The 27,211-nt window shown below is 52.2% G+C and overlaps 1 protein-coding gene across 1 annotated transcript in view; it reads left to right on the forward strand.

Annotated features, from left to right (window-relative positions):
• LOC131278787 (disks large homolog 5-like) overlaps nt 1-27,211 on the forward strand; it is a 90,927-nt gene that overhangs the window by 21,086 nt on the left and 42,630 nt on the right. Inside the window, 4 exon segments of the mRNA XM_058299247.2 lie at nt 11,628-11,787; nt 14,114-14,257; nt 14,819-15,002; nt 26,792-27,051. Of these exon segments, the coding sequence (XP_058155230.1) occupies nt 11,628-11,787; nt 14,114-14,257; nt 14,819-15,002; nt 26,792-27,051 (748 nt within the window).

Genomic DNA, 27,211 nt, shown 5'->3' on the forward strand with positions numbered 1-27,211 from the left:
AAGAAGGGGGAAATGTGGTCACCCCTCGGGCTGAAGTGTGGTTTGCTGGCCTGGCGGGGGAGCAGCCGCGGCAGGCCAAGCCACTGCCCCCATAATAGGGTGGCTGGTCGGACTCACCGCCACCCCTGAAGGGAGCTCGGCATGGGCGCAGAGTGCCCTCGGGTTTCCCCTTCTCGGCAGCCATGCTTCCGCGGCTGCCCCTCCTCCCGGATGGCGCCACACGATGCCTGTAGGGCGGCACCCTTCTTCTTCTTTCTCCCTGCCCTTCCAGTCTGCCCTTTTCCCCTCCCCCGACAGCAGTAACAGCCAGGCGTGGGTGGAAAAATCCAGCCCGCCCTTTTCCCCTCCCCCGACAGCAGCAACAGCCAGGCCTGGGCAGAAAAATCCAGTCTGCCCTCCACCCCAGCAACAGCAGCCACCAATCCCTAAACCCTGCCCCTTCCCCCAGCAACAGCGACAACCAATCCCTAACCACCACCCCTCCCCCGTCCAGTACCGCCCACTGACCTTTCGCTGGCGACCAATCAGAACAGGGCGTGGCTTCGACCAATCAGCCTTCCCCAGCCCCTATAAAACTGTTGCCTCTCCCTCAATAAAGTTGGACTTGCGTGTTTACCTTGTCTCCACGGTGGTTCTTCTGCCGTGCGCCCTCCAGTCCTGAGAGCCCCCGACAAGGGCCTGGCCTCCCTTGTCCTCAGTTCGTCGCCTGCTTCTCCGGGCGACCCCTTCGTCGCCTGCTTCTCCGGGCGACCCCTTTGTTGCCGGCTTCGCCGGGCGACCCCTTCGTCGCCGGCTTCGCCGGGCGACCCCGTCAGCCGAACCGTGCAACCCCTTGTGAGACCGATCCCTCGTCTGCTGCCGGACCGACCCCTCGTCCCAGGTGGGACCGACCCCTCGTCCCAAGCGGGACCGACCCCTCATCCAGAACCGGACCGACCCCTCGTCTGCAGCCAGACCCCACCTCTACCGACCGAGCAAGCCGCCGCACCCTTCAGGATGTTGACCCTCTCAGGGAGCCTGTTTCCCTCAGCAACCAGTATCCGTGAGACTGTTTGCCTTTTGAGACTCCACTGTAAGCAGTAGCAGCCCCCTGGACAGCGTGTGACCTTGGGGCCAGGGACAGCCATCCATGCTGAACTGGATGTGTCTTTCTGATCCTGGGTTTCAGAGACCCCTAAGGTGAGGTCGGCCGTGCTCTCGCATCACTACCGACACATGGGCAGGAAGGCGGTGTCTCTTTTCTTGTCTTTCACACCACCTCTGCAATAGGGTTCCTGGGTGACATCCTCTAGCACCCCCAGCGTGGGTTCTGTGGCTCCAGTCTGCTGGGTGCCGCCTCAGTGGTGAGTGCTGGAGTTGTGGAGCCAGAAGGGCTTGCAGAGGTCATGGTCCAATTATTTCTTTCCTCCTTATATCGACAGAGGCGGAAGTTGACATCCAGGGCAGGGAAGCCTCATGCCTGAGATTCCAGAATTAGCCACAGGCAGAGCTTTCATAGGTGAATCTGACCCCTATTTACTGAAGACCTCCCATGAGCCAGAGTAGGCTCTGGAGTTTGGTGGAGAATGGGAAGGACTGGTCCCTCATTGCACACATAGATCTTGGGGTGCATGGGGGAGATGGTTAATTAGTGATTACAGTAAGTGGGGCCATTGTGGTGAGGGGAAGAGAGGACCAACAGGGTGCTCTCATCCTGTTGAGCAGCCAGGGGCCTGTTCTCGGCTGTGGCATGCTCATTTTTGTTGTTCTGCCTGCTTTGGATGTCTTTAGACTCATCGAGTGAATGTGGGGTGGTTGGCATTTTGAACATGGGACTGCCCCTTGAGGAAGGGCATGGGGGTGGGGCATCAGGGTCAACAGAGGGTAAGGTGGGGGCTTCTAGAAAATTGAACTGGGTAAACCCTCTTGCCTCACCTCTGCTCGGCTCCCTGTGGTTTTTTTTTTTTTGTAACCTAATCAATTCTATTGATATATATTAATAAAGCATAGAGTTTATCCAAAGTGTACCATCTGCAGTATTTAGTATAATCACATAGTTGTGCACTCATCACTTCAATCATCATTAGAGCATTTTCATTTTTTCAATAATAATAATAATAAACAAAAAAACCTGTGAATTTATGGTGCCTCATTTCTCCCTTGGGAACGAGTAACAATGATCTGACAAATTCATTCCCCTCGACATTTAAGGTTTAAAGTATTACCTTTCCTAGGAGCCTTTGAAATTTAAAAAAGGCTTCCAGACAGAGGAATTGCTTAACCCATAGCAATTATTACTAATGGGGGAATTTGAGGCATGAGTGGGAAGATGTTTTCTGTGTGGCTGGCCCTTTGCATGCCCTGGGAGAGGCCTCGTGTGGGCAGTCCGCTGGCCGGTGTTATCCCGTGTGAGGCTGGCTCCGCGCCTGGGGTGGAGGGGTCAGCGATGCCACCGGCCACAGGCAGGCAGGGTGCAACCCTCTGATGGACCCTCTGGAGCAGGGGCAGCTTCCCCGCCTGTGCCCAGGCCTTTAACGCAGAAAGCACTCGTCACCCCTTCCAGCCGGAACAAACGCTCCTAGGTTCCCAGGGAGCCACGTTTTGGTTTCCTCGCTCTTCTCTTTCCCGTTGCCCTTGTCCTCTGGGTGTGCAGCAACGTCTCTCCACAGGCTGCCTTAAAGGTGCTCTCGGCTGTATTGGCCAGGAGGCCCATGGCTGCAACAGGGACACACGCACGTCCTAAACGAGAGAGGTGCAGCCCCAAGGTGGGCCCGCTGCGGCACGTGGCCCTCTTGGCTCTGCCCTCTCCTTCGTGGGAGCGTCACGCTGATGGCAGGGTGTCTGCGGCAGCAGCTCCAGCATCCTGTTCAGAGCTGAAAGACGTGGCTATTCAAATTTAAATTGATTAAAATGAAGTCACATCTCCCAGCCACATTTCCAGTGTTCAGTAGCCGCCTGTGGCTAGTGGTGACTGTCTTAGCATGGACATAGACTCCCTTCCCCAGCACAGATGGTCCCTAGGAAGAAGACGGCTGTGTCCTCTTGGGTCTCCTTCCCCAGAAGGCCCGTTGCACAGATATGCCTCTCTTCCCACTGTGCCTGAGCCGGTGGCTCACAGAGTGTGGCCCCTGGACCGTGCAGGCGCTCGTGAGAAAACCAGCTCTTCAGCTTCACCCCACACCTGCTGGGTCGGAAACTCAGGGTGGGGCCTGGCCGGGGCTGCTCTCGGAGCCCTCCACATGATGCCGAGGCTCGCTCTGGCCTCACCCAGCCCTGGCAAGGTCCCGGATGCTGGCGGTGGGCTTGGGGCAGAATGGGTGATGGGCTCCAGCACCTCCTGGGAAATTCCTCCTGGCTCAGCCCACCTCGGTGAGAGGAGACAGCTCTTCCCTTGCCAGCCTTTGGGAGCCCGCCACCACCCTTGGCAGGAGGGCACGGAGCATTTAGATGGAGCCTGGTTGTTTCCATGTGCTTGGTCTCTGTGAAAATAAAGGCAGGAGCAAGTTTCTAAAATAAGACCACCTCTACTTTCCCACTTTCATCTCTCTAAAAAGAACATTTGGGAAAAGTCTGGCAGATTATACTCGGCATAGGAGAGTATTGGTAGGGGGAGCCTGGGGTGTAGCGTTTCCCCCCATAACTCACACCTGGTAAGTCCACCTGCTTGGCGTTAGGTCGTCAGGTACTCTCTCCTGTTTCGCTTCTCCACGTGGACTCCACTACCGACTCCTCACACCTTTGCTAACAGCCTGGGAGGTTGCAGTGTCTCCCTGCTGAGGTCTTTTCAGACATTCTTCCGCTCAGCACGTGGCTTCCCCCATGCCATCTGGCCCATTATTGTAGCCTGGCTCCAACCCTGCCGTGTGGGTAGCTGGTGCAGTCTGCCCAGGGAATGCACGCTCGTTTCAGGCAATTGGTATTTCTTTCTCCCTATTCATCCTGACCTAATTTTCTGAGTTGCCTTTCATTTCTCTTCTTCGATGACCGGGGAGGTTTTAAGAAGAGACATTCTTGGGCAGCATTTGTAAAGCACGCCTTAAATTCCATGCAAATGGAGGTAATGGGAGAGATGTTTTATTAAACAGAGATCTCCTGGCTGGTTGGCAAGAGAAGGAGCGGAGGATTGCCCTTGTGTCCCTGTGGAGATTCCTTGAAAGTGTGGCTTCTGGTTGGTAGGGGAAGGTAGCGATAAATCATCAGGGGACAGGGGCTGCTCTCTGGCTCTCTGTGCCCTCTTGCCCTTCCTTCCCCCTTCTGGAAAGCCTGCTTTCTCTTCATTCCTTAGCATGGTCCCTACTCTTCACATCCAGCCAGGGAGGCAGAGAGATAAGTGGCCATTCTGCCCTGTGTAAAACAGAAGGAAATAGCCCAGGGGGTGGAGTCGTTTGTTCTGAATCAGAGACCTTTGTGGAGGAGCTGGCACTTGAATTGGGCCTTTCAGGGATGGTGCTCTAGACGAGGGAGTGATGGGGAAGCAATAGGCCACTGCTGCAGAAGCAGACCCTGAAGCAAGGATTCTAGAACAAGTACTGTGTCTGGAAGGACCACTGAGAGCTAGGCACAGCTGCAGCTGCTGTGTTGGAATTGTCACCTCCTTCGCCTTGGCTCCTGTCTTTCTGAGTCCCAGGAGGAAGCTGAGCTAGAGTTGTGTACTGGCAAAGGAGGAAGCCCCCTTCCATTTCTGTAGTTGGGGGGTTGGAGGATAGCCCTGCATTTCGTCCCTGGGGTTTCCTTCAGGTGTGGCTACTGGACAGCTGGTAAAACAAGGGAAAGCAAAGCCCACGCTGGCCGTTAAATGCACCCTGGCTACAGACACGGTTCCAAAATTTAGCGGGCATCAGAAGCCAGACTCCCTGGAGGGCTTGCCAACCCCCCCGCCCCGTCCCCGCCACCAGGCTCTGCCCCAGGGTTTCGGGTTCAGTAGGTCTGAGGGAGGTCCTGGAAGTTCTCTGAGCGGAGCTGACCTCGCTGCAGGAATCGGGCCTAGGCCTCGGGTGGCGCTGGCTCTCCCGGCTGCAGGTGAGGGTGGGTTGGCTCGGCTCCGTGGTGCCTCTGATGACCAGTTGTGGGGCTGTTTTGCTTCTCCCTGATAGCCAGTGCCTGGCGGAGGTCCAGAAGCTTCCCCTGCACCAGCCTGAGCGCCTGTGACAGTGTTCTCCCCGGTTCCTAGCACCACAGGCCCACAGGGTTCTGAAGCAAAGTTGGGACCTGCCCAGCTGTCAATAAGACCAAGGAGGCTGGAGAGTGGTGACCAGGGGACCAAGGACAGAGAGCCCGAGCCTGGGCCTTGGCATCAGTGGGGAGCTGCATCACAGAGTGGCCAGAGGAGAGGTCCAGTGATGGGCGCAGGGCCTCTGCTCCTCTGCCCCTGGTCCACAGTCCAGGGGCTGTGCCGGCTCCCAGCACCCCTTTTCAGGCCTCTGCAGTCCAAGCCCCTACCTTCTGAATCCTGTCGTGGACATTCCAAGGAAAAGTAAAATCTGCCTTCTTGAGTGAATTCCTGACTTAGGAAGAGGAAGGGTTTAAATGAGGGACAGGTGACAGTTTTACATTTGAATCCAAAAGAAGATCTGCACCAGGATCGTACAGAGGAGCTGTGGGAAAGGCATTGGAGGTTTTTGTTGACGGTTGACTTGGTGTTCGTTTTTATTTCACTGTGCTTTTTTTTTTAACGGTTACTGTAACTGCATTCACTGGCAGAGGGAGGGTGACAAGCCTCAGCTCTTCACCAGTCACCCCACTCCTGGGATGATGGCTTCAGTCCAGGGCACCACGCTGTCTTACTTTTAATTAAAAACAAAAAAACCAGGTTTATTGAGGTATCATTGAATACAGTAAAATTTACCCTTTTAAAAAATAAATTTCAGTGAGTTTTGACAGATGCACAGTCGTGTAACCACCGACATAATTAAGATACAGAACTCTCCTATCAACTGAAAACTTCCCTCCTGCAGCTTTGTAGTCAGCGCTTCCCTCCACCCAGTTCCTTTAGTTTCCCATCCCTATAGTTGTTGCCTTTCCAGAATGTCATAATGGTATTACATAGTACACAGCTGTTGGAGTCTGGCTTCTTGCACTTACCATAATGCATTCGAGTTTCACCCATACTGCTGTGCATACTAGTAATTCATTCCTTTTTTATTGCTGAGTAGAAGTCCATTGTATGGATATAGCACAGTTGTTTGTCCATACACTGCTGCTATCACCAAAGGCAGACTGGTTTTGTTTGTTTGTTTGTTTGTTTTTGAGGTATTGGGGTCGGGGATTGAACCCCAGACCTCCTATGTGGGAAGCCGGCACTCAACTACTGAGCCACGTTGGCTCCTCTGAGTTGGTTTTCGTTTTGTCATTTGTTTGCTTTGCTTGTTGTTTGTTTGTGCGTGTCCCCCCCCCATTGTTGTTTGTGTTCGCTGTCTGTTCTCTGTGTCCATCCTCTGTGTGTTCTTCCATGTCTGCTTTTCTTCTCCTCTTTCTCTTTTGGAGGTACCAGGATCCAATCCTGGGACCTCCCATGTGGTTGAGAGGCATTCAGTTGCTTGCGCCACCTAATCTTCCTGGTCTGCTGTGTCTCGGTCTTTCCTCTGAGTCTCCCTTTTTTTGTTGTTATATCATCTTGCAGTGCCAGCTCTCCACAGTGTGGGCCGTCAGCTCTCCGTGTCCATGGTGTGGGCCAGCTTGTCTTCACCAGGAGGCCCTGGGAATCGAATCCAGGACCTCCCATATGGTAGACAAGAGCCCAGTCGCTTGAGCCACATGTTTCCCTTGTTTTTTGTTCCCCCTCCCCACCAGGAGGCACTGGGAACTGAACCCTAGACCTCCCATGTGGGAGGTGGGTGCTCAACTGCTCAAGCCACATTTGCTCCCCCTAGGCTGGGTTTTTGTTGTTGTTATTGTTGTTTTTAAAGATTTATTTATTTATTTACCCCCCTTCCCCTCTTCCTGCCCTGCTGTTTTTGCTGTCTGTGTTGTCTTCTCATTTTCTCTCCTAGGATTCACTGAGATTCAATCCTGGAGACCTCTGATGGGGAGAGAGGTTTCCTGTCAATTGTGCCACCTCAGTTCCTGGTTTCTGCTGCATTTCACCTTGACTCTCTTCTTGTCTCTCTTTTGATGCATCATCATCTTGCTGCGTGACTCACTTGCCGGGCACTGGCTCACCACGCAGGCACTCGTGTGGGTATTTGTGCGGGCACTGGCTCACCACGCAGGCACTCGTGTGGGTATTTGTGCGGGCACTGGCTCACCATGCAGGCACTTGTGTGGGCACGGCTTGCTATGCAGGCACACTTTCTCATCTTCTTTTTCACCAGGAGGCCCCAGAGATCAAACCCAGGTCCTCCCATGTGGTAGGTGGAAGCTGTATCAGTTGAGCCACATCCGCTTCCCACCCAGGCTGGTTTTTGTGAGAACATAACTTTTCATTTCTCTCACGTAAATTACCCAGAAGTAGGATTGCTGTTTGCTGTAGTAAGTGCGTGTTTAACTTTATAAGCTCTTGCTAAACTGCTTTCAAAAGTGGTTGTGTCATCTTGTTTTCTCACCAACAATGAGCTTATAAAGTTAAACACGCAATTTTACTACGTTTCCCACTTTTGCCGGCATTTCGTGTTGTCTCTTCTTTATTTTACCCATTTTGATAAGAGTGTCTGGTATAGGATCATGATCATTGTCTTCAAAAGGACAATAGGTCTGCTCTGTAGACGAGGCATTGTGATGTACCCTGTGACCCTCGGGTAGAACTAGGGTGGGTCAGTACAGAGAATCGTTTTATGGGGAGTGTTATGGATTTAACTGTGTCCCTCAAATAGACTCATTTGAGTCTTACCCAGATCTTGTGAATGTAAACTTATTTGTAAGTAAGATCTTTGAAGATGTTATTTAAGATGAGGCCAAACGGGATCAGAGCGGGTCGTAATCCACAGACAGGAAACATGCGGAGAGAAGACAGCTGTGTGATGAAGGTGGTGATTTGAGTTTTACCACAAGCCACAGAGCATCATGCAGTACGGCCACCACCAGAGCCCTGCGGAGCTCAGAGGACGCCTGGCCCTGCGGCACCTTGACCTCAGACTTGTAGCCTTTAGAAACGTGAACTTTCTGTTGTTTAAGCCATGCAGTTTGTGGGAAGTGCTTACGAAAGCCCTAGAAAACTAAGACAGGGAGAGAGAGAATGGACTTTGCTGTGATAGTAAGCCCCTCATTCTGGAGGTCGGTCTTTATTTTTTTTTTAAACATAAATTTCTTTTTTAGTTAGAGAAGTTGTAGGTTTTACAGAAAAGTCATGCAGAAAAGAGGGTTCCTGTAGACACCTTCCCCCACCATTATTAACACTTTGCATTAGCGTTTTCCAAGGGTCTCAGTGGCCACATGGGGGATGATGCAAAGACTGTGCCGATTTCAAAATGTCTTTGAACTCTGAAATGGAAGTAAAAAGCCAAAAGCTTTTTTTTTTTTTTTTTTTTTTTTTTTAAATTTGAATGGGAATGGAGAGGGTTTCCCGCAACACTTGCTGTTATTTTGGAACTTCCTGGCTTGCCTCATTCTGGGATTCTTCTCGAAGTTTCCTCGTGCCCCTCGTCTGCCCTCTCTCTCCCCATTATTGTGAAAGGACAGGAGGCAGCGCCGTCGGCTGAGTCGAGAGGGCCGCTTGCTGGGTGAAGCCCCCAGGACCCCACGCCGCTGGGTGGGCAGTTGGTGGAGCCCTTGGCCCCGAGCCTGCGCGGCCTGCTGTTTTCCCGGCTGTGTAATGGTTCCTCAAGGGGTGACCGTAGCACGCCCTGGCGTGGGTGTTGGGGGTGATGCGCCCACGCTGCGTGCCTTCAGCTCACGCGGTCCCTCCGGCCATAAGCTGCAGCCGCGTTCTTCGCGGTCCGCACCCCCACCGGGGGTCCGCGCAGCCGCAGAGCACGCCGCCTCGCCCCCGCGCCCTGGGAGGGCGTCGCGGTCCCGCCTTCGCCCTGGCTTCCTTCCTGTCGCTCCTTTGTACAGCGGGGATCACACGCTCAGCTCCCCGGGCAGGCTGCGGGCAGCTGGTCCTTTTCAGTTGTGAGGCTGGAGGGTTCATGTTTCCTGGTTTTTGACCTTGCGTCCCTGAGGCGCCTTCAGGGAGTCTGTGAGGTCAAAATTGTTTTCACGATGACGCTGGGACGGCGTTTGCTCTTCCCGCTGTCCTCCCACGAAGGTGGAGTGGCGCGTTCACAGGTTACAGCGCGCTGTGTGATGGTGCGGCCCTGGCAGAATCCAGCCGTCCCCTAGTAAAGAACTCAATGAAAATGGAATATGTCACGCCTTACTACGGTTTTTGTTTTGTTATGGAAAATGTATTTCATTTTTCCTAACAATATTAATACTTTTTTGTTATTTTAAAATTAATAAATTTAGAAGTTTTTTTTCTTAGTTTTAATTTCTAATCTGGTGTATATGGATAGATTGAACCCTTATGAACCAAGGTTCTTTGAGTCCTCCTTGATTTTTAGGAGCGTAAAGAGGTCCTAGGGTCAAAAAGTTTGCAAACTTTTAGATTAATCTTGGGCTCTGGGGTCAGACAGAGAGGGCTTCAAATCCCAACTCTGCCATGGCTCTGTACCCTGGTAAGGTTTTGTTTCCTTATCTATAAAATGGAGATAACAGCGGCCTCTACTTCATGGGGATTAAATGGCATAATGTGTGAAGAGCACTTCAGAAACGGCTGGGCATGAAATGTTATCGATGACTGAGGAGCATGTGCCCTGAATCCAGGGTGCCTCAGCTCACCTCCCAGTGCCCCCACTGGCTCTGTCTACCTAACCTTGTAGTGCCTCAGTTTTCTCACCTGCGAAATGGGAATGATGACAATAGCACCTACCTGTTGTGAAGATCCAATTAATGCCAGGGACATAGTAAGCACTCAGGAGAAGTCATCTCTCTGGGCTGTTCTGGGGGGCTAGCCATGACTGGACGTGGAAGCTCCCTTTCGCTGGGTGCTCGTTGAGAGTCTTTCCAGCCCATTGTCTTGGGTTTGTCGATCTTCCATTGATGATCCGCCCCCACCACTGCCCCGAATTGGCTAGAGGGTGAATAGTAAGCACCTCTAGCAGGGGCCTCAGACGTGTCCAAAGAAAGCCCTGTTTGTCCGAAAGTCAAGCAAGTTGCTGCAAACCAGAAGACTTGGCGGGGGCACTGGCCCTGGCTCACGCCCACCACAGTGATTTCATTTGCTAGAAGGGGAGGCAGCTCTGCAGCCCCCTCAGAGCTGTAACTAGCCTGTTACCTCTGCTGGGGACAGGGGTATGGAGCCAGGGTCTTTGAGGGGAGAAGCAAGGGCGGGCTTCTCAAGCTGTAGAGTAGAACCACGTTGGAGAAGGGCCGTGCTTACGAAAAATGCTGATTCTGGACCCCACTTTGAGAGAGGTCTGTGCTGGACAGCAGGAATCCTGGTGGCTAGGGTGTGTCGGGGTTAAAATAACAGACCTTTCAGGACGCACGGGATCCAGTTTTGAAAAGCACTGAGCTGGGAGCTTGAGGCCCCCATCTCGTACCCAGCTGACCCAACCCCAGCGTTGAACTCGCTCCCTCCCGGGAGCTCCTGAAGGTGGACAACCGATCAGCTGAGGATTTTTTGACCTCCAAGGGATTAGGCAGGTGAGGGGGAAGGGGACGTGTGATTCAGGACGGCACAGAGAGTTGGAAGATGCAGTGATTGCCCTTTGCCCGCTCTGCAGCTCCACCAGGGGGACAAATGTTGTCTCCCGTGGGGTGAGTCAACCATGGATCACAGCCATAAAACGGGATGGCTGATATCAGGAGAACGTGCTTTACAGAGCTGAGAATAACCCGCTGTGCTGTCTCACTTCTCTAGGACATTTGCGTGAGGCGCTTTCTTCCTGGATGGATGGATTGCTTTCCTCCTAGAACCAGAGTTGTAGCTTGTGAGATGTGCTGGTGTTGGCTGCTGTTCCTTAGTAAGAGCGTGAGGCGTGGGACTCCCTTCAGGACATTTTTGGTCCTGGGGGCAGCTTATCAGGACCTGTTGTGGGCTGGAGAGCTGGAGGCCCCAGGGCTTTCCTGCCTCACCCACTTACCTGGACTGTGGGCTGCTCTCCCTGGCTGCCTCCTCCCAGCCTGCACACCTGTGGCCAGTTGGACAGGTCCAGCAGGCAGCTGGAAGGATTGGAAAAGGGAGCTTGTGTAGGGCATGGTGTCCAGCACTGGTGGGGGAGGAAGCTGCCCCAGTCTGTGGGGGCTTTGCGGGGCCCTGGGCGCCTTTGTCTTCGGGCTGGGTCCGAGGCCTGTGCAGTTTCTCCTGCCGGGCTAAATCCGTGGGCAGGGGTGGATGACAGCTGGTGTTTCCAGACCAGGTAAGGATCCAGGGATGGGGGCAAGCCAGCATCCCCCTGGAAGGCTCAAAGCCAGATTGGGGGTTGAGGGGTGTTGTCAGGGTCCTGAGCCAAGGCCCTGGTCCTATAAGAGTGTAGGAGCGGATGTGGGTGGGTGTGTGGGTGGTGGAGCCCGTCTGCCCGGGCTCGAGGCTCAGCGTTCGCGTCTGTGAAGGGGACCTGGAGTGCCCGCCCTGCCGGGTTGGCTGAGCAGGAGCAGGAGCTCAGAACCCTGCCCAGCACTTGGGGAGCACAGTCTAAATACGAGTTGCCCTTATCGCTGCCCTCCCCCAGGCACCACTGGGAAGGCGCCATCCCCACCGCTCCTCGCCGACCGGCAAGCCAACGAGAAGGTGGAAAACCTCTCTATTCAACTGCGCCTCATGACCCGAGAGAGGAACGAGCTGCGGAAGCGCCTGGCTTTTGCCTCCCACGGGACCACCTGTGACAAAAGGTAGTTGCGACTGGTCTCCTCTTCAGGCCCAATGCGCGAGGGTTGCCGTCCTGACGCAGGTGCCGTTGTCCCCAAGCGCTTAGCCAGCTCCCAGGGTCTGGCTGTGCTCCTGGCGTCCCCGGGCCCCACCTCACATCTGGAGAGTCACCCAGAGGTGCTGCCTGCAGGCCCAGGGGATGCAGGCTTCCTCCAAATCTAAGCCGACACTCAGGAATCCAGGGGAGGGCACGGATCCAGCTGTCTGTCTGTCTGTCCTGCCACGTTTGGAGAGACCCCTTACGGGGGTGCATTTGTGTGAGAGGTGTGCTTGTGTGTACACACATGCATCCATCTGTCCTGTCATGCACGCGGAGAGGCCCCTGATGACCGTGCTTATTGTGTCCATCTGTCCGTCCTGTCTTGCACGTGGAGAGGCCCTGATGGCTGTGCTTATTGTGTCCATATGTCCATCCTGTCATATGCGTGGAGAGGCCCCGATGGCTGTGCTTACCGTGTCCATCTGTCCTCCTGTCATATGTGTGGAGAGGCCCCAATGGCTGTGCTTACCGTGTCCATCTGTCCATCCTGTCATATGCGTGGAGAGGCCCCAATGGCTGTGGATGTGTGTGTGGTGACAGGAGTGCTGGGGCACAGCCCTCAGCCCCCTCCTGTCCCTCGTGGTGCTCGCTTGGTGGCCCTGCTGTCTGTTGCATGGCCCTGGGCTCCCCACTCTGCTCTCTGGTTCTGCCTTCCCGCCCCGAGAGAGTGCGTCCCCTGTGTATCCCTCAGGGGCTGCGTGAAGCCCCTGCCCTCGTAGGCACAGTCGGCCATTGCCACCCACCCTTGGTGGGTCCGTCTGTCTGTGTGTCTGTGTGTGCTGCTGCCTCCCAGAAGACCCCAGCTGGCCTCACGTCGAGTGGCTCGCTGTGTGACTTGTGAGCACGTTTATCCTCCCGTTGCCATGCGTGGTGTTAGGAAGGGTGTATTCCACCTGGTTTCTTGTTTGGAAGAAAATCCTCATCCCCCTCTTTCTTTGGGACCAGAGGTAGATCGAGGGAAGGGCGGCCACAGAGCAGGGCAGAGGAAGTGTCCTTATGCACCTGCATGATCCAGGAGGGCTTCGTGGAGGAGGAGGGGAAGGAACACGGGTCCAGAGTGGCTGGCAGGAGTCTTGAGGACAGAGGGAGTGATTTAACTGCTTTCCTTTAGGACCATCACAGGTGTGTGCCTCCTCCCAAGGGAGGTTCCTCTGGGATGATGTCAGGGCTACAAAGCCTGGTTCTTGAAACTGTTTTTTATGAGAATATGCCCCTATGTCAGCTGTCACAAAGGCAGGATGAGTGAAGTTAAGGATGCTCTAGAGCAGGAGCAGGCAGACTATGGCCTGCAGGACGAATCAGGCCCACTGCCTGGGCTTTTTAAAGAGTTTTATTGGAAGACAGCCACACTCATTTGTTGGTGTAATGTCTCCGGCTGCTTTCATGCTGCGAAGGCAGAGCTGAGTAGCTGCAGCAGAGACTGTATGGCTCACAAAGCCTAAAATATTTAACTTCTGCACCTTTACAGGAAAAGTTAGTTGACTTTCTAGAGCAGGGGTTTTCAAACCTGAGCATGCAGCACAATCACCGAGGGTTTGTTGATGACTCATGGGCTTCTGGTCTAGTCATCCTCTTCCCACGCCCTCCCCCAGAGCCACTGATCCTTAGGTCCAGGGCTGGGCCTGATACTTCACATCTCTAAGGAGTCCCCAGGAGGTCCGGATGCTGACGCCCTGGGAAGCACACTTTTAGCACCTCTGCACCTGGCCATAGTTCTCAACTTTGGCTGCATGTTGGAATCACCTGGGGAGCTTTAAAAAGCTCTTGACCCCTGGGTCCAGCCTCAGATATGCCGATGCCATCGGCCTGGGCATTGGTATTTTAATGAGTATCCGAGATTGAAACACACTGGTTAAAAGGAGGAAACTTCACCCCATCGTGGGAATGCAAGGGTCCCCTCCCAGGTTTCCAGATGGACCCACTGTGCATACTGGCTGGTTGCATGGTCTGCTGCGAGCTCCTAGGGGATGAGGCGCCACCTTCTCAGACACATGCAGGGAGCTCAGACAACCGAGGCTCCCTCCATCCTAGGGATTCTGATTTTGTTGATCTGGGGGAGGCTGAGACCTCTGGGTCTCTCAAGCCCCCAGGGGATGCTGGTACATAGGAGACCAGTATTTGGGGACCACTGGACTGGGGTAATCCAGGAGAGCTTCATGTAGGAGTCCACATGCCTCCTGGCTGAGAGACCTTCATTGTCAGTGCAAATCTCAGGGACTCTGTTCATTGGGCTGTTTGGTCTGGGCCAGGCCCTACCACAGGCTGAATCCCAACTACGAGAGGCTGAAGATCCAGTGTGTGCGGGCCATGTCGGACCTGCAGAGCCTCCAGAACCAGCACACCAATGCCTTGAAGAGGTGCGAGGAGGTGGCCAAGGAGACCGACTTCTACCAGTGAGTGGACCTGCCCGGCCAGGGCTCCCGCCGGTCTCTGGATGTGGAGCTGGGGTTCTGGTCCTGATCCTCTTCTCCCACTTAGCAAGCATCCTGCCTTCAGTGAGTGGACGTGTGCCCTTGGACCTGCCTTAGACAGTGGGCCAGGCAGACCCCGTCCAGTTGCTGCCCGGGCTTTGCCGCAGCATGTGGCTGCAGGACGGGCAGATGGGCACGTGGCACGGACTTCTTTGGCTCCTGGCGCCCCTTTGAGGGTATTTGCCTTCCCCCTCCTGATGTTTTCCCGGACCTCAGAACTGGGAGGTGCTGGGTCCGTACCAGCTAAGGGCTTATCTCCTTTCCTTGGTCTTTGTACATTTGCCATTTCTGATGTCGGGTTTTCAACAAGTGGTTTGGGTCTTCCTGGAACGTGGCCGGTACTGGGCTTGGGTCTGCCTCCAAGCGCTGCTGGCCTGGCCGTGCCGGCTCCCATTGGGTGTTTTGGGAGTGTTGGGACCTGGAGGGGCAAGGCCTCGGGATGGGGTAGGAGGCCGGCTGGGGCTCACTGCGTGGGCTTTTCAGCATACTCCACAGCCGGCTCCTGAGTGACCAGATGCAGCTGAAGGACGACATGGACATGCTGAGGAGGGAGAACGGGCAGCTGCTGCGTGAGTGGAACCTGCTGCAGCAGTCGTGGGAGGACATGAAGCGGCTCCACGAAGAGGACCAGAAGGAGAACGGCGACCCCCGGGCCCAGCAGCAGCAGGTAGCGCCGGGCCGGGTGGTGGGGGGCAGAGCAGGGCTGGCTCCCTCCCTCCCTCTCCCCAGTGCCCCCGGGGTGTGTGCCTCCTGTGAGGTCCTGGGATATCCGTGAGCAAACAGCCCACGCTCTCCTGGAGGCTGCCATCCAGCGGGGGGAGAGGAGGAGTATGAATCTCATAACACACACCGGGTGTTGCAGGGGCTGCTGAGCAGGAGGTGTATGGTGTGATGTGGCCTAACATGGGCTTGACTTAATCTGGGGGGTCGGGTTTCTGTATCTTATTTCCTTTGTATGGATCAGGTGAGATTATGGATGGAAAGGAGCTTGGAAATTTTAATACTGCACGGATATGAGGTGGAGCGGTTGTTGTCGTTATTGTGGCTGGGAGTGTGGCCTCTGCTCTGGGGCTCTCTCCAGTCCCAGCCAGTTCCCTCCCTCAGTTCAGCTCTTGATTCACTCCGATGGGCCGGCATGAGCGGCAGGCCCGTCAGAACATGGGCTTGCCATGAGTGGCATTGGGCGGGGTCTTCCTCTCCTAGCGCACAGTCTGCAACTGCCCAGGTATCTGGACAGGGCCCATGACGTGCTGTGGGTCTGTAGATGCTGTGGATGTTTGGGGTCGGAAGGCGTTCCCCGGGCGAGGCAGAGGCTCTGAGCACCGCAACCCAGGATGCGGTGCAGCAGAGCGCCCCGTCCCCACCAGAGGGCATTTGTGGACCCTCGAGAGTTAAAGCAGGGCTGTTGGGTTTTGCTTATAAACTAATGGGTAACAGTCAGAACTCGTCCAATAATTTAGTATGACATTGTATTCTTTGCTTTCTTTTCATGTGAACATATTTTACATTTAAATTTTGAAGCTATTATAGACTTACAGAGTATTTGCAGGTATGGTTCAAAGAACCTTTTTTGCCCCTGCCTCATTCAAGAGTAGGATCCCCTCCACAGGTTCTACCGCGTGTTGCCTGCAGACAGGGGTATTCTCCCGTGTGACAGCAACACAACCACGAGCCCCAGGAAGTTAGCACGATACATCAGTACCACCAATCATCAGACCCTGTGCACGTTTTGCCAGTTGTCTCAGTCCTGTCTTTTTTGGGAAAAGGGTCAAGTTCAGATTGTCTGTAGCATAAAATGTACGTCTTCTGTCTCTTTAGTCTCCTTCAATTGGGAACGGTGCCTCAGGCTTCCCTTGACCTTTGTCACCTTGACTTTTGAAGCTTACAGGCCAATTATTATTTTTTAAACTTTTAATTTTGAAATACTTTCAAATATACAAGAGAGTTACAGAAATAAAATAAAGGCCATATAGAGAATTTCAAAATAACCCTATGCCCCAATATCCAGGTGCACTAATTTTAACATTTTATCATTCTCCTTCTATCTATGCAGCAACTTACCCGTCCGTCTGTCTATCTTATACTCATCTATCAGTCCATTTTCTAACATTTGTTTATTGTTTATATACATCATGCTGCTTGAACACTTAATAGTGCCATGCACATTTCCTAAGAACAAGAATATTCATTTATGTAATCACCTTAAGTGCAGTTTTCAAGTTCAAGAAATTTAACATTGATATAAAGCTTACAGTCTATATTCTAATTTTTTCATATGTCCCCAAAATTTGCTTTTGAGCCTTTTCTCCTATTGTATAAGATCACGTATTGCATTTAATTGTCTTTGTCTCTTCAGTTGCTCTTTTTGTGTGTGTGTGTGTGAATATATGCACACACACACATATAGCAAATGTTTCCATCTCAACCACTCAGTGGGATTACTCGCATTTTCCCTGTTGTGGTGCCCTTACCACCTGCCATTCCTGTCTTCCCAAACAGAAACCCTGTGCCTGTTATGTGTTAATTCCCCATTCCCCTTGTCCCCTCCTTCCCCACCCCTGACTACCCATATTGTAATGTCCATCTCTGTGAGACTGCGGTTCACTGATTTTTTTTTGTAGTTACCATGGAGCTTAAGTGTAAACATCCTATAAATAGTTTTAAGTCTATAACTTTCTTTTTTTGTTGTAGATTTATTTTTTTATTTATTTCTCTCCCCACCCTGCCCCCAGTTGTCTGCTCTCTGTGTCGGCTTCTATCCTTATCAGCAGCACTGGGAATCTGTGTCTCTTTGTTGCATCATCTTGTTGTTTCAGCTCTCCGTGTGTGCAGCGCCATTCTTGGACAGGCTGCACTTTCTTTCATGCTGGGCAGCTCTCCTTATGGAGTGCACTACTTGCACGTGGGGCTCCCCTACTCGGGGGACACCCCTGCATGGCACGGCACTCCTTGCGCACATCAGCACTGCGCATGGGCCAGCTCCACACGGGTCAAGGAGGCCCAGGGTTTGAACCACGGACCTCCCATGTGGTAGGCGGATGCCCTATCCATTGGGCCAAGTCCACTATCCTAAACTTTCTTGTTTGTGTAGAGACCAACTTAACTTCAATGGTATGTACCAACTATTTCAGGTAGTTCTTGTAAATTACAGGTTTATATACTTTGTTTATAAAAAATCACTGATTTCTCATGACATTTTATGCATCTGACTTTTAGATTCTGTAGGAAGTGAGAAGTGGAGTTACAAACCAAAAACACAAGGGTGCTAGTATTTATATATACTCCAGCTATTACCCTAACTGGAGATGCTTTTCATGTGGCTTCGATTTATTGTCTAGTGTCCTTTCCTTTCTACCTTCAAAACTCTTTTAGTCTCTCTTGTAGGGCTGGTCTAGTGGTAGACAAACTCCCTCAGCTTTTGTTTATTTGGAAATGTTTTAATTTGGTTGATAATTGTTTGCATTCAGCACTTTAAATATGTTACCTCACTGCCTTCTTGCCTCCATGGTTTTCCATGAGAAATAGGCACTTAATCTTACTGACGCTTCTTTATGAGACACATTTTTTCAGGGCTTTTAGAATTCTCTCTTAATCTTTGGTATTGCACTGTTTGATTAAAAGGTACTGTACTGTGTGTCTATTTGGGTTTATCCTATTTTGGGTTCCTTGAGCATCTTGGATATCTTTTGTTATATTGCTGTTATGTTATTCATGTCTTTTGTTAAATTTGGGAAGTTTTCAGCTATCATTTCTTTGAATTTTCTCTTTGCCCCTTTCTTTCCTTCTTCTCCCGGGACTCCCACAGTGCTTGATGGTGTCTCACAGGTTCCCTCTGGCTCTGTTCACTTTTCTTCATTCTTTTGTCTTTCCTCAGACTGGATGATTTCAACTGTCTTATCTTGAAGTTTACCTGATTCTTCCTAGCCCCTATCTGTTGTTGAACCGAACCTAAAGGAATTTAAATTTTTCTGTTACTCTTGTCTTCAGCTCTGTTTCATTCCTTTTCATAATTTTTTTTTTTAAAGATATGGGGGCTGGGGATTGATCCCAGGACCCTGTATATGGGAAGTGGGTGTCCACCCACTGAGCCATATTGGCTTCCCTGGGTTGACTTTTCCGTTTGTTTTGCTTGTTTTTTTTTTTAGGAGACACCTGAACCGAACCTGGGTGTGAGGTGGGTGCTTAACCGCTGGAGCCACATCCACTCCCTTCATATTTTCCATCTCTTGCTATTCTGCATTCATCTGTCATTTCCCTGATTTCCTTTAGTTTGTTGTCCATGTTTTCCTTTAGCTCTTTCAACATATTTAGAGTTTTTTTTTTTTTTTTTGAGTCTTTGTTATGTCCCAGGTCTGGCCCCTCCTCCTGGGTAATTTCAAATGCTTTAATCATCTCCTTTGCCTGGCCCATCACTTCCTTTTCTTTGTATGTTTTGTAATCTTTCATTAAAAGCTGGATGTTTCAATATTTTAAATGATTTTTTTAAATGTGTTATCGCTGGAATTTAGAGTCTGAGGTGTTTGTTCCTTAAGCTAGTAAACAGCTAGCCTAAGAGCTAAAAAAGGAGAAAGAATGCACTGTTCCCAGTCTTTGCAAATTGACCTGTGCTCTCCTTCAGAGCCCTTTCTGCAGGTTAGGTCTTCCCTGGGCTTGCTCTGTGGCCCCAGGAATTCCCGTTTACACACATAGGAATGTCCCTCTTTCCTAGGAGGCAGTTTCCTCACAGCACGGCCCTCTGTGTCCTCCAGCCAGCAATCCCTTGCCCCAGGCAGCATGGCTTGACAGCCTGCCACCCCCCGGCTGCCTTCTGCCTTTTGCAGGAGAGCTGGGCAAGCTGCCCTCCATGGCAGGGCACGCTCTGGGGCAGCGAGTCCCTCAGGCCACCGCCAGGCAGGCTGGGCCGGACGTGCATGCTGCCAGGATATGCACGAGGGTTCTTTTGCTCCCTCTGCATCCAGGGTCAGGGACCCACCCTGGGAGCGCTGCTGACCCCGTGCCCAGCCATGAGGGGTGGGTGAGGGGCCGGCCAGGGTGCCACGAGAGCCAACACTTTGTAGGTAGCTTTTTTTCTTGATTCGGTTCTCGTCCTGGTACTGTTGTCTAACCGTTTTCTTGAGCTTTGTTTGAGAAAGATGTTTCTGCCAGTTCTTGTAGGTTATTCAGAGTTTGTGTCGGGGTGGAGCCCTGGCATGCCTCACCCCATCCTCTTGACCCGGGCGTGAGGCCAGTTATTTTGTAGGGTGGCTCTCAATGTAGAGTTCTCTGATCCTCATGGTTAGAATCGGTTAGTGTATTTTTGGTAGGAGTGTCACAGAAGGGATCCTGCCTTCTTCTCTTGTATCCTGCCGGTGGGAAATGCTGCCCTCTGATCCGCTCCTCATACTGGTCACTAGAATCACTTGACTGCGGCGATGTCTCCAAGCTTCTCCACTGTAAAGTTCCTCTTCGTGATTCAGAAGTGTTTTTAGGGCTGTCCATTGAAACTGCAGATATCCCATTTGTCATCAGATTTTCAATTACCTGTCCTCCATCCCTCCATCTGTGTATCCATTTACCTATCCATCTCTGGTTTCCTGTTTTAGTCACTAGGCTATAATCTGTTGAGGCCAGTGGGAACCCCCCCCTTTGGCCTTGCACTTATGTCTTTTTTTTTTTTTTTGACATTTTCTATCATTATTTGAGCACTTCCTTGCTCTCTGGTACAAGATGCTCCAGGCTTGTTTTATACATCTCCTGCCCTAGCCCTGGAAATTAGCCATTTCTCCAAGGAGCCTTCATTCCTTTTAGTGGAGAACGGTAGTTAGGGGCAAGATCTGAATGCCAGCTATGCTCATAGGTATTGGGGTGTCACTGCTCCTAGGCCTTCTCAGTGGATAGAAGTAGGGAATATCTGTATATGCATACATGTGTATGCACACACATTTGCATCTCGATTGATTATCACCATGAGTTTACACTGACACCACGGGGTTGGCCTGGTTTCTCCCATTTCCCCCCCCCCTTTTTTTTTTTACCCCGGTCCTCACATGATGAGAAACCTGGTGCCTGTTATTCTTTGAGCTATTAACTTTGATCAGTGTCCACCTCTGTAACCTGTCTCCAGCCCCTCTGTCCCCTCCCCCATGCCAGGCCCATCTTGCCCTTCTTGGGCCCTCCTGCTCCGGGCCTCACCTCCACGGGGACCCCTCCCCATCCCACTAAGGCCCTGAGCCCCCTCAGGGCGCCTCCCCTCCAGGGTGCCTGCCTTGCTCTGCCACACCTAATGGCTTTCAGGTCCAATTCTTCAGAAAGCGGGGCTCGGGGCTTTTTTCTTTTTTTATGCTATGGTTATTTTTTCCAATTGCAAAATTAATAAACATTTTGTACTGAATAATGAAAGAATCAGGTGATATAGGAATGTCAAAAATTAAAAGCAGAATTCTTCCCATATTCTCACTACACAGAAATAACTGCCATTTGTGTCCTTAGCCTACTACCAGTGGAAGGTTTGAGACTTTTATCTGCACACACACACAACCCCTTCTGTCTCCATTTATTTTACAGAAATGGCATCATACGATACAATTTCTGGCCAGAATTTTTTTTTCTTTGCTTAATAGGTCATGTACTTCTTTCTATTTTGGTACAAGGCTACCTCATTGTTTTTAACTTCTATATAGAGTATTGCATTCCATGGAAGTACTTAAATGATTCAGCCAGTCTCCTATTGACTACACCTAGGGCTATTTTCAGTATTTTCCCATTATACGCTATATTCTATTTAAAAATTTGCTTCCGTGGTTTATTTTGTTTGGCTGATAACTCCTGAGGTCCTGTGTGGCATATGGGACAGGCTGGCTGATGGGCCCTGGGAGGGCCTTGCTGTGAGATGCCCCTGCATCCCTCCCATGAGCTCCCTGCTGGGGGATATGGCCGGCCAGGGTCAGGCCTGAGTCTGGGGTGGGGGCTGGTACTTAGCTGTAGGCCTTGGCTGGTTCTTGGCAAGAGGAAAGGCTCCCAGGAAGTGGAGTTTGGTGCAGGCCAGGACAGCAGCCAGAGGCCCCGGGCCCCATGGGGAGCGCCATGGACCACGTGGTCCCCATGCCACCTCCATGGCTGACCCGGCACATGACCCCAGAGTGGCTTCCGCAGCACCCTCGCCTTCCTTTCCCCTGTCCTGGTAAAAGTCCCAGGAGGGAGGGGCGATGCTCCTGGAGCATTGCTGCAAGGATGAGAGGAGGCAGGTGCCGCTGACAGGAAGTGCCGCCTTGAGGCCAGCGCCCGTGCGCCTGCCCTGCCTGTGCACCGAGCTTCCCGGAGCAGCCATGTAGGACTGTGGGCCTCACCTGTCGGAAGCTCTGGCCGATCCGGGCCGGCCTGCCCCCGTGCTCCCGGTGTGAGCGGGAGCTGCCTGGCAGTCGGTCACGGAGCCCCAGCCGAGGCCTCGTGCCTCTCTCTACTGCGAGGGGTGACTCCTGGTCTGAGGGGTGGGCGGCCCTCCCTGACTTCACCCTTTGCTTCTCCTTTTTTCCTGGCCATTGCCTGCTCTGACCTTGGCTCAGGTCATCTTTTTTTTTTTTTTTTCTCTCAATTTTTATTCTAGTTCCGTGTATACAACCTAAAAAATCCTCTTTTAGCCACCTTCAAATATATATTTCAGGGCTGTTAATTATGTTCACAGCATTGTGCTACCAGCACCACTGTCTATTACCAAAACTTTACCATCAATCCAAACAGAACTTCAGGGCAATCTAAGCATTCACTCCTCATTTTCTTACCGTACCCCGTCCCCTCATAACTTACATCTAGAGTCTGTCTCTGTGAGTTTGCTTACCTTAATTATCAGATAACCTTTTGCCTTTTCTTTGGGGGATTCATCATTTCGAGAGAGTTTGCAGCTCTACCTTTCTAGCCTTGCTGGGAAGTGGCAGAGTGGGCTTTTGGCTGAGTTCATCTCATGGTTGCTGAGGAGATTAAAGGAGGCCTGCATGCAGAGCACAGCACCAGGGGCCTGGCATGTCTGAAGCGCTCGGTGATGTTTGCTGTTATTATCCTGGGCCTTTCAGATCTGGATGTGGAGAAATTGGAACCCTTATACATTGCTAGTGGGACCATTAGATGGCAGTTTGGCATGTCCTCAAAAAGTTAGCATGGGGTGGCGGACTTGGCCCAGTGGTTAGGGCGTCCGTCTGCCACATGGGAGGTCCGCGGTTCAAACCCCAGGCCTCCTTGACCCGTGTGGAGCTGGGCAATGTGCAGTGCTGATGTGCGCAAGGAGTGCCCTGCCACGCAGGGGTGTCCCCCATGTAGGGGAGCCCCACGTGCAAGGAGTGCACCCCGTAAGGAGAGCCACCCAGCGCGAAAGAAAGTGCAGCCTGCCCAGGAATAGAGCCACACACGGAGAGCTGACACAACAAGATGAAGCAACAAAAAGAAACACAGATTCCCATCAATAACAGAAGCGGACAAAGAACACGCAGCAAATAGACAATAGACAATAACAGAAGCGGACAAAGAACATGCAGCAAATAGACAAAGAGAACAGACAACCAGGGTGGGGGGGAAGGGGAGAGAAATAAATAAATAAAATAAATCTTTAAAAAAAGAAAGTTAGCATGGGTGTTACCTGGTGACGCAGCGACCCACTCCTAGGTATAAAACCAAGGTAACCGAGAACTTGTCCACACAAAACTGTGAACAAACGTTCATGGCAGCATCGGTCACTGTAGCCGCAGGGTGGAAACAACACAAACGTCCACTGACGGATGGATGGATGAGGAGAATGTGGTCTACCCGTACAACAGCGTACTATTCAGCCAGAAACAGAATGACGTTCTGGTGCACGCTGCAATGTGCATGAGCCTGGAAACCATTATTTTGAATGAAAGCCACCAGACACAGACGGTCACGTATTGCAGGATTCCTTTCCATGAAATGTCCAGAAGAGGTAAATCCGTCGAGACTCAACACAGATGAGCGGTTTCCAGGAGCTGAGGGGAGGAGGACCACAGAGCCCCTGCTTCATGGGTACAGGATTTATTTTTGCGGTGATGGAAATATTCTGGAATTGTGTGGCAGTGGTGATTGCACAACCTCATAAAGATACTAAACACCAACTGAAGTTTTACATTAAAAGGGTGAATTAGATCTCAGAAAGACTCCATCACACACACAAAAAAATCTGCCCTCATGAAGCATAAAACTTCTTTGCCTCCAAATCTGACTCTTTCTTCCGGAGGTACATGGCTTTGACAGGCAGCCAGACTGAGAGTTGCATCTCCATTCTCTTCGCCTCCTTCCCTGTCCTGTCCCCCTCCTCCCAAATAAAGTGGGGGTGTTTTCTGTCGGCCCCTTTGCCCATCCCCTGGTTTCTTTTTCCTGAAGGCTTGTCCCGCGGGGCAGGACTAAATGCCCATGCTCCAGGCTCCGCAGGTCCTTCATGGCACTGGCTGTCACCGGGCAAGTGCCGCCACCTTGGCAGCTGGGGGAGGAGTGGCCTGGCCACTGCGGGGACTGTGTCCAGCTGCCGGGGCTGCCCGTGCCCCCTCCGCCAGGGCAGCAGGCCCCAGGTTTGTGCCCTGCGGGGCCTGGGGGGCAAAGGTCGGTCTCCAGGGACAAGGCGGTTTTGTGGCTCGCTTCCTCCCACGCCTTGTCAACGTGAAGAGGCCCTTGCTGGGTAAAAGGTGCTGTTTGACTTGTGTGTTTGCTTGAGGGATTTGTGGGGCCCTCCTGCCCTCGGTACGGTTTATCTCACAGGAAGTGAGGCTGCCCTGGTGGGTGGGGCTTCGTGGGCCTGGGTCCGGGCCCGTTCCCTCTTGGGCAGATGGGCGCTTTGCCCTCTGAGTGCGCGGAGGGGATGGGGAGTGCCGCGGCCCAGATGTGGACAGGGGACTGCGGCATTTTGGGTTCTTCTTGGCTGTCTTGGGGATGCCCCAGTGACCAGGGCAGGGGCTGCCGAGCCTTGGCTGGGGAAGCAGGTACAGGATGTGTGCCTGTCTGTTTTCTTTACTGAAATTGTACGTCTTCTTTGGTCAAACAGGCCATGAACGAAATAACCAACACCCTGTTCAACAGCCATGCAGTTACCAACCCCTACTGCAGCCCCAGGTTCCCTCCTGAAAGGGGACTCCTCCGGTCACCCCTGACATCTAATTTCGTAGATACTTTTCTGTGTCATACTTAACATATGCACAGCATTTATTTTCATTTCCTGCAACCTGCCTTTTCTCCTAACCCAACAATATACCGTGGGTTTCCTTGTAGTTTTCTTTCAGTTCGGAACTCCCAGCCAAGTGTTCCGTGGTTTCGTTGTCAGGGATGGCCTAACCCTGTTCTCCGTGTGTTAAGCACCTTGGTTGTTTGCACTTTCATCCTATTGCAAATAATCTTTCCCGGGACATGCTTACGTCTGCCCTCATTCTTTTTTCCACATTTTCTTAGGTTTGACTCTTAGAGATAAAATTGCTGGGTTCAAGGCAAAGCACATTTTCTCTTTTTATAGGCTCTGCCAGTTTATTTGAGAAATTCATAAGGCCCCTGGAGCCTTCTCTCTTCTGTTTCTTGCCCTGGCCCCTGTCTTTAAAATACAGTATTTTTCTTCTGTAATTCCTGAAAGTTGACTATCTTTTCCCAGGAACCACAGGCTAATGCCCTGTCATGGGCCCAGAGGGAGGGGCAAAGGGGTTTCTTGGTCCCTGAAGGACACGTCTGGGGAGAAGCGCAGATAATGAGCGTTTTGACCCGCCTTGAGTGCAGCCCCAGGTGCGTTCTCTTCTTGCTCTGCTTGCCTTCTGGAGCCGCTCCTGCCACGGCTGTCGTGCGGCGTGGATAGAGCGGAACGCGGGGCTTGGTCCTTCCCTCCCGCCACTCCCACCCCGTCCTCCCAGGCAGACTGTCGGGAGCTCGGGCCTGGGGAGTCATCTCTGGAGACCGCTGCCTGCCTGGGACGAGAAGGACGGTAGGATCCCAGGCTGGGTGTAAATGCTCTCCCTCGGACCTCCACCGCCCTTGGGCTGGCAGGCTGAATGTTTGGCTGCAGTTGTGTGTGCGTTTATGTATGTCTCACCGTTGACTGCGACTCAGTGTGTGGGAAACTAGCTCCTAAGAAGACTGTCTTCTAACGGTGTAAAGGAAAAAGTCTGGACTACTAGGATAGCTTTTCAAATTTTCAAATTTCCTGGTCTGCGCTGAGGCGGTGATTCCCCCGATTTCTCCAGAGGCTGTCGATGGTGATGCGCAGAGGCGGCCCCGGCGCACCTGCCTATGGCAAGAGGTTGCAGAGCGTGTGGGCACGCGAGCACCTCTTCGGCTACTGTCCTGTGGAGAAAGGTTTGTTCTATATGATTCCAGGGGTAGAAGAACAGGCTTTGAAGTTAGAGGAGGTGGATTTCAGCTCAGAGTAAGCCAGGCGTTCTTGTGCAGTCTGCCTGTGCGTGAGCGTGGTTATAACACTGGTGGAAGTGGCCCCTCGGGGTCCCCTGTGACCCTGAGATTCTGTCATCTCCTTATCCCTGGGCTTGTCCCTGCGTGCCCTTGCTCACTGTGAACTTGTGATTTACTCGGCCCTGAATTGTCCCTGGACTGTCAGTGTTTAAATTCAAGGCTGGGGTATTTGAAGGACTTACAATGCAGAGATGCCAAACCATCATATAGACTCCAAATTCTGTCCCAGACATGTGAAATTGGGCTCTACCAGGTTTGTGTTCATTCACCTCCAGATGGCCTTTTAAATCATTTTCTCAGTGAAGCTTGTGAGACAAATCTGGAGAGCATTTGGCTGGTCTGCAAAGGACTGCCCCCTTGTGGGCTACTTTGGGAATAACTGCAGTGCCGGGGCTGCACAGTAAACCAGATTGGAGCTAATCGGGTTCTCACCTGGTTTAGGGAATGTTTGGTAATTGAATATTTGAAGTCTTTCTTTTCGAAGTTTTGAGTTATTTCCCATGAATAAGGGCAATACTTTGTAGTTACTGGAACTTTGCCAGACCTGGGTACAAGGTGTTGCTTGATCTAAAAGTCATGAGGGCTTTCTGTTGACTAAGTATGTGACTCCCAGAAGAAGAGCAGGTGCTCAGAGTGTAACATGTTATTTGTACAGTTTAGGCACCATGAGCCAATTTGATCATTTAGGGAAGGTTTTATATCACTGCAGGGAACTGTTTACCCTTCAAGTTCCTAGATACCAGCCAAGGGCCAGCCTTGCAAACAGGCCTTTTTCTGGATTTCTGTCCTTAAACACAGGCTTAGGTCTGCAATGTTTATGGTTTTCTGCACAGTACTTAATAGAGATTTGTGAATGAATAAATCTGAATGAATCAGCCTCATGTGATGGCAGGGCCTGTGAATGAGACAGCCAGATTCCCCCAGGCTAGAGGGTGGGGCCTCCCCTCCCAGATAGAAGTGTGGGTGTGCTGTGCTCTGGGCACAGCCCCCCAGCCTCCACAGGCCCTGGGTGAGCCCGGCAGTCTCTGTCTCCAGGTGCTGAAGCACAGCAGGTCCTTGGAGATTCTCAACAAGCTGTACAACACGGCCATGGACAAGCTGGAGGGGGTCAAGAAGGACTACGACGCCCTGCGGAAGAGGTTCAGTGAGAAGGTGGCCATCCACAGCTCAGAACTGAACCTCCTGGAGCAGCTGGAGGGGGAGAACCAGCAGCTGCTGAAGCAGACGGACATGCTGACCCAGCAGAGGGACACCGCCATCCAGCTGCAGCACCAGTGCGCCCTCTCCTTGAGGAGGTAGGAGCCGGGGGGCTGGGAGCGGGGCATGGGCGGGCAGAGCCTGCACCCACCCCACCTTCTCTGAGAAGGGCGGGGGAGCTGCTTGAACTCCCCTGGGCGTGGGGGGGAAGGGGGCTAACCTCTGGGCTGGTGGTTATCTGCGAGGCTCCCAGCGCCT

This window comes from Dasypus novemcinctus, chromosome 6 (assembly GCF_030445035.2).
Source record: "Dasypus novemcinctus isolate mDasNov1 chromosome 6, mDasNov1.1.hap2, whole genome shotgun sequence".
Classification (NCBI taxonomy): Eukaryota; Metazoa; Chordata; class Mammalia; order Cingulata; family Dasypodidae; genus Dasypus; species Dasypus novemcinctus.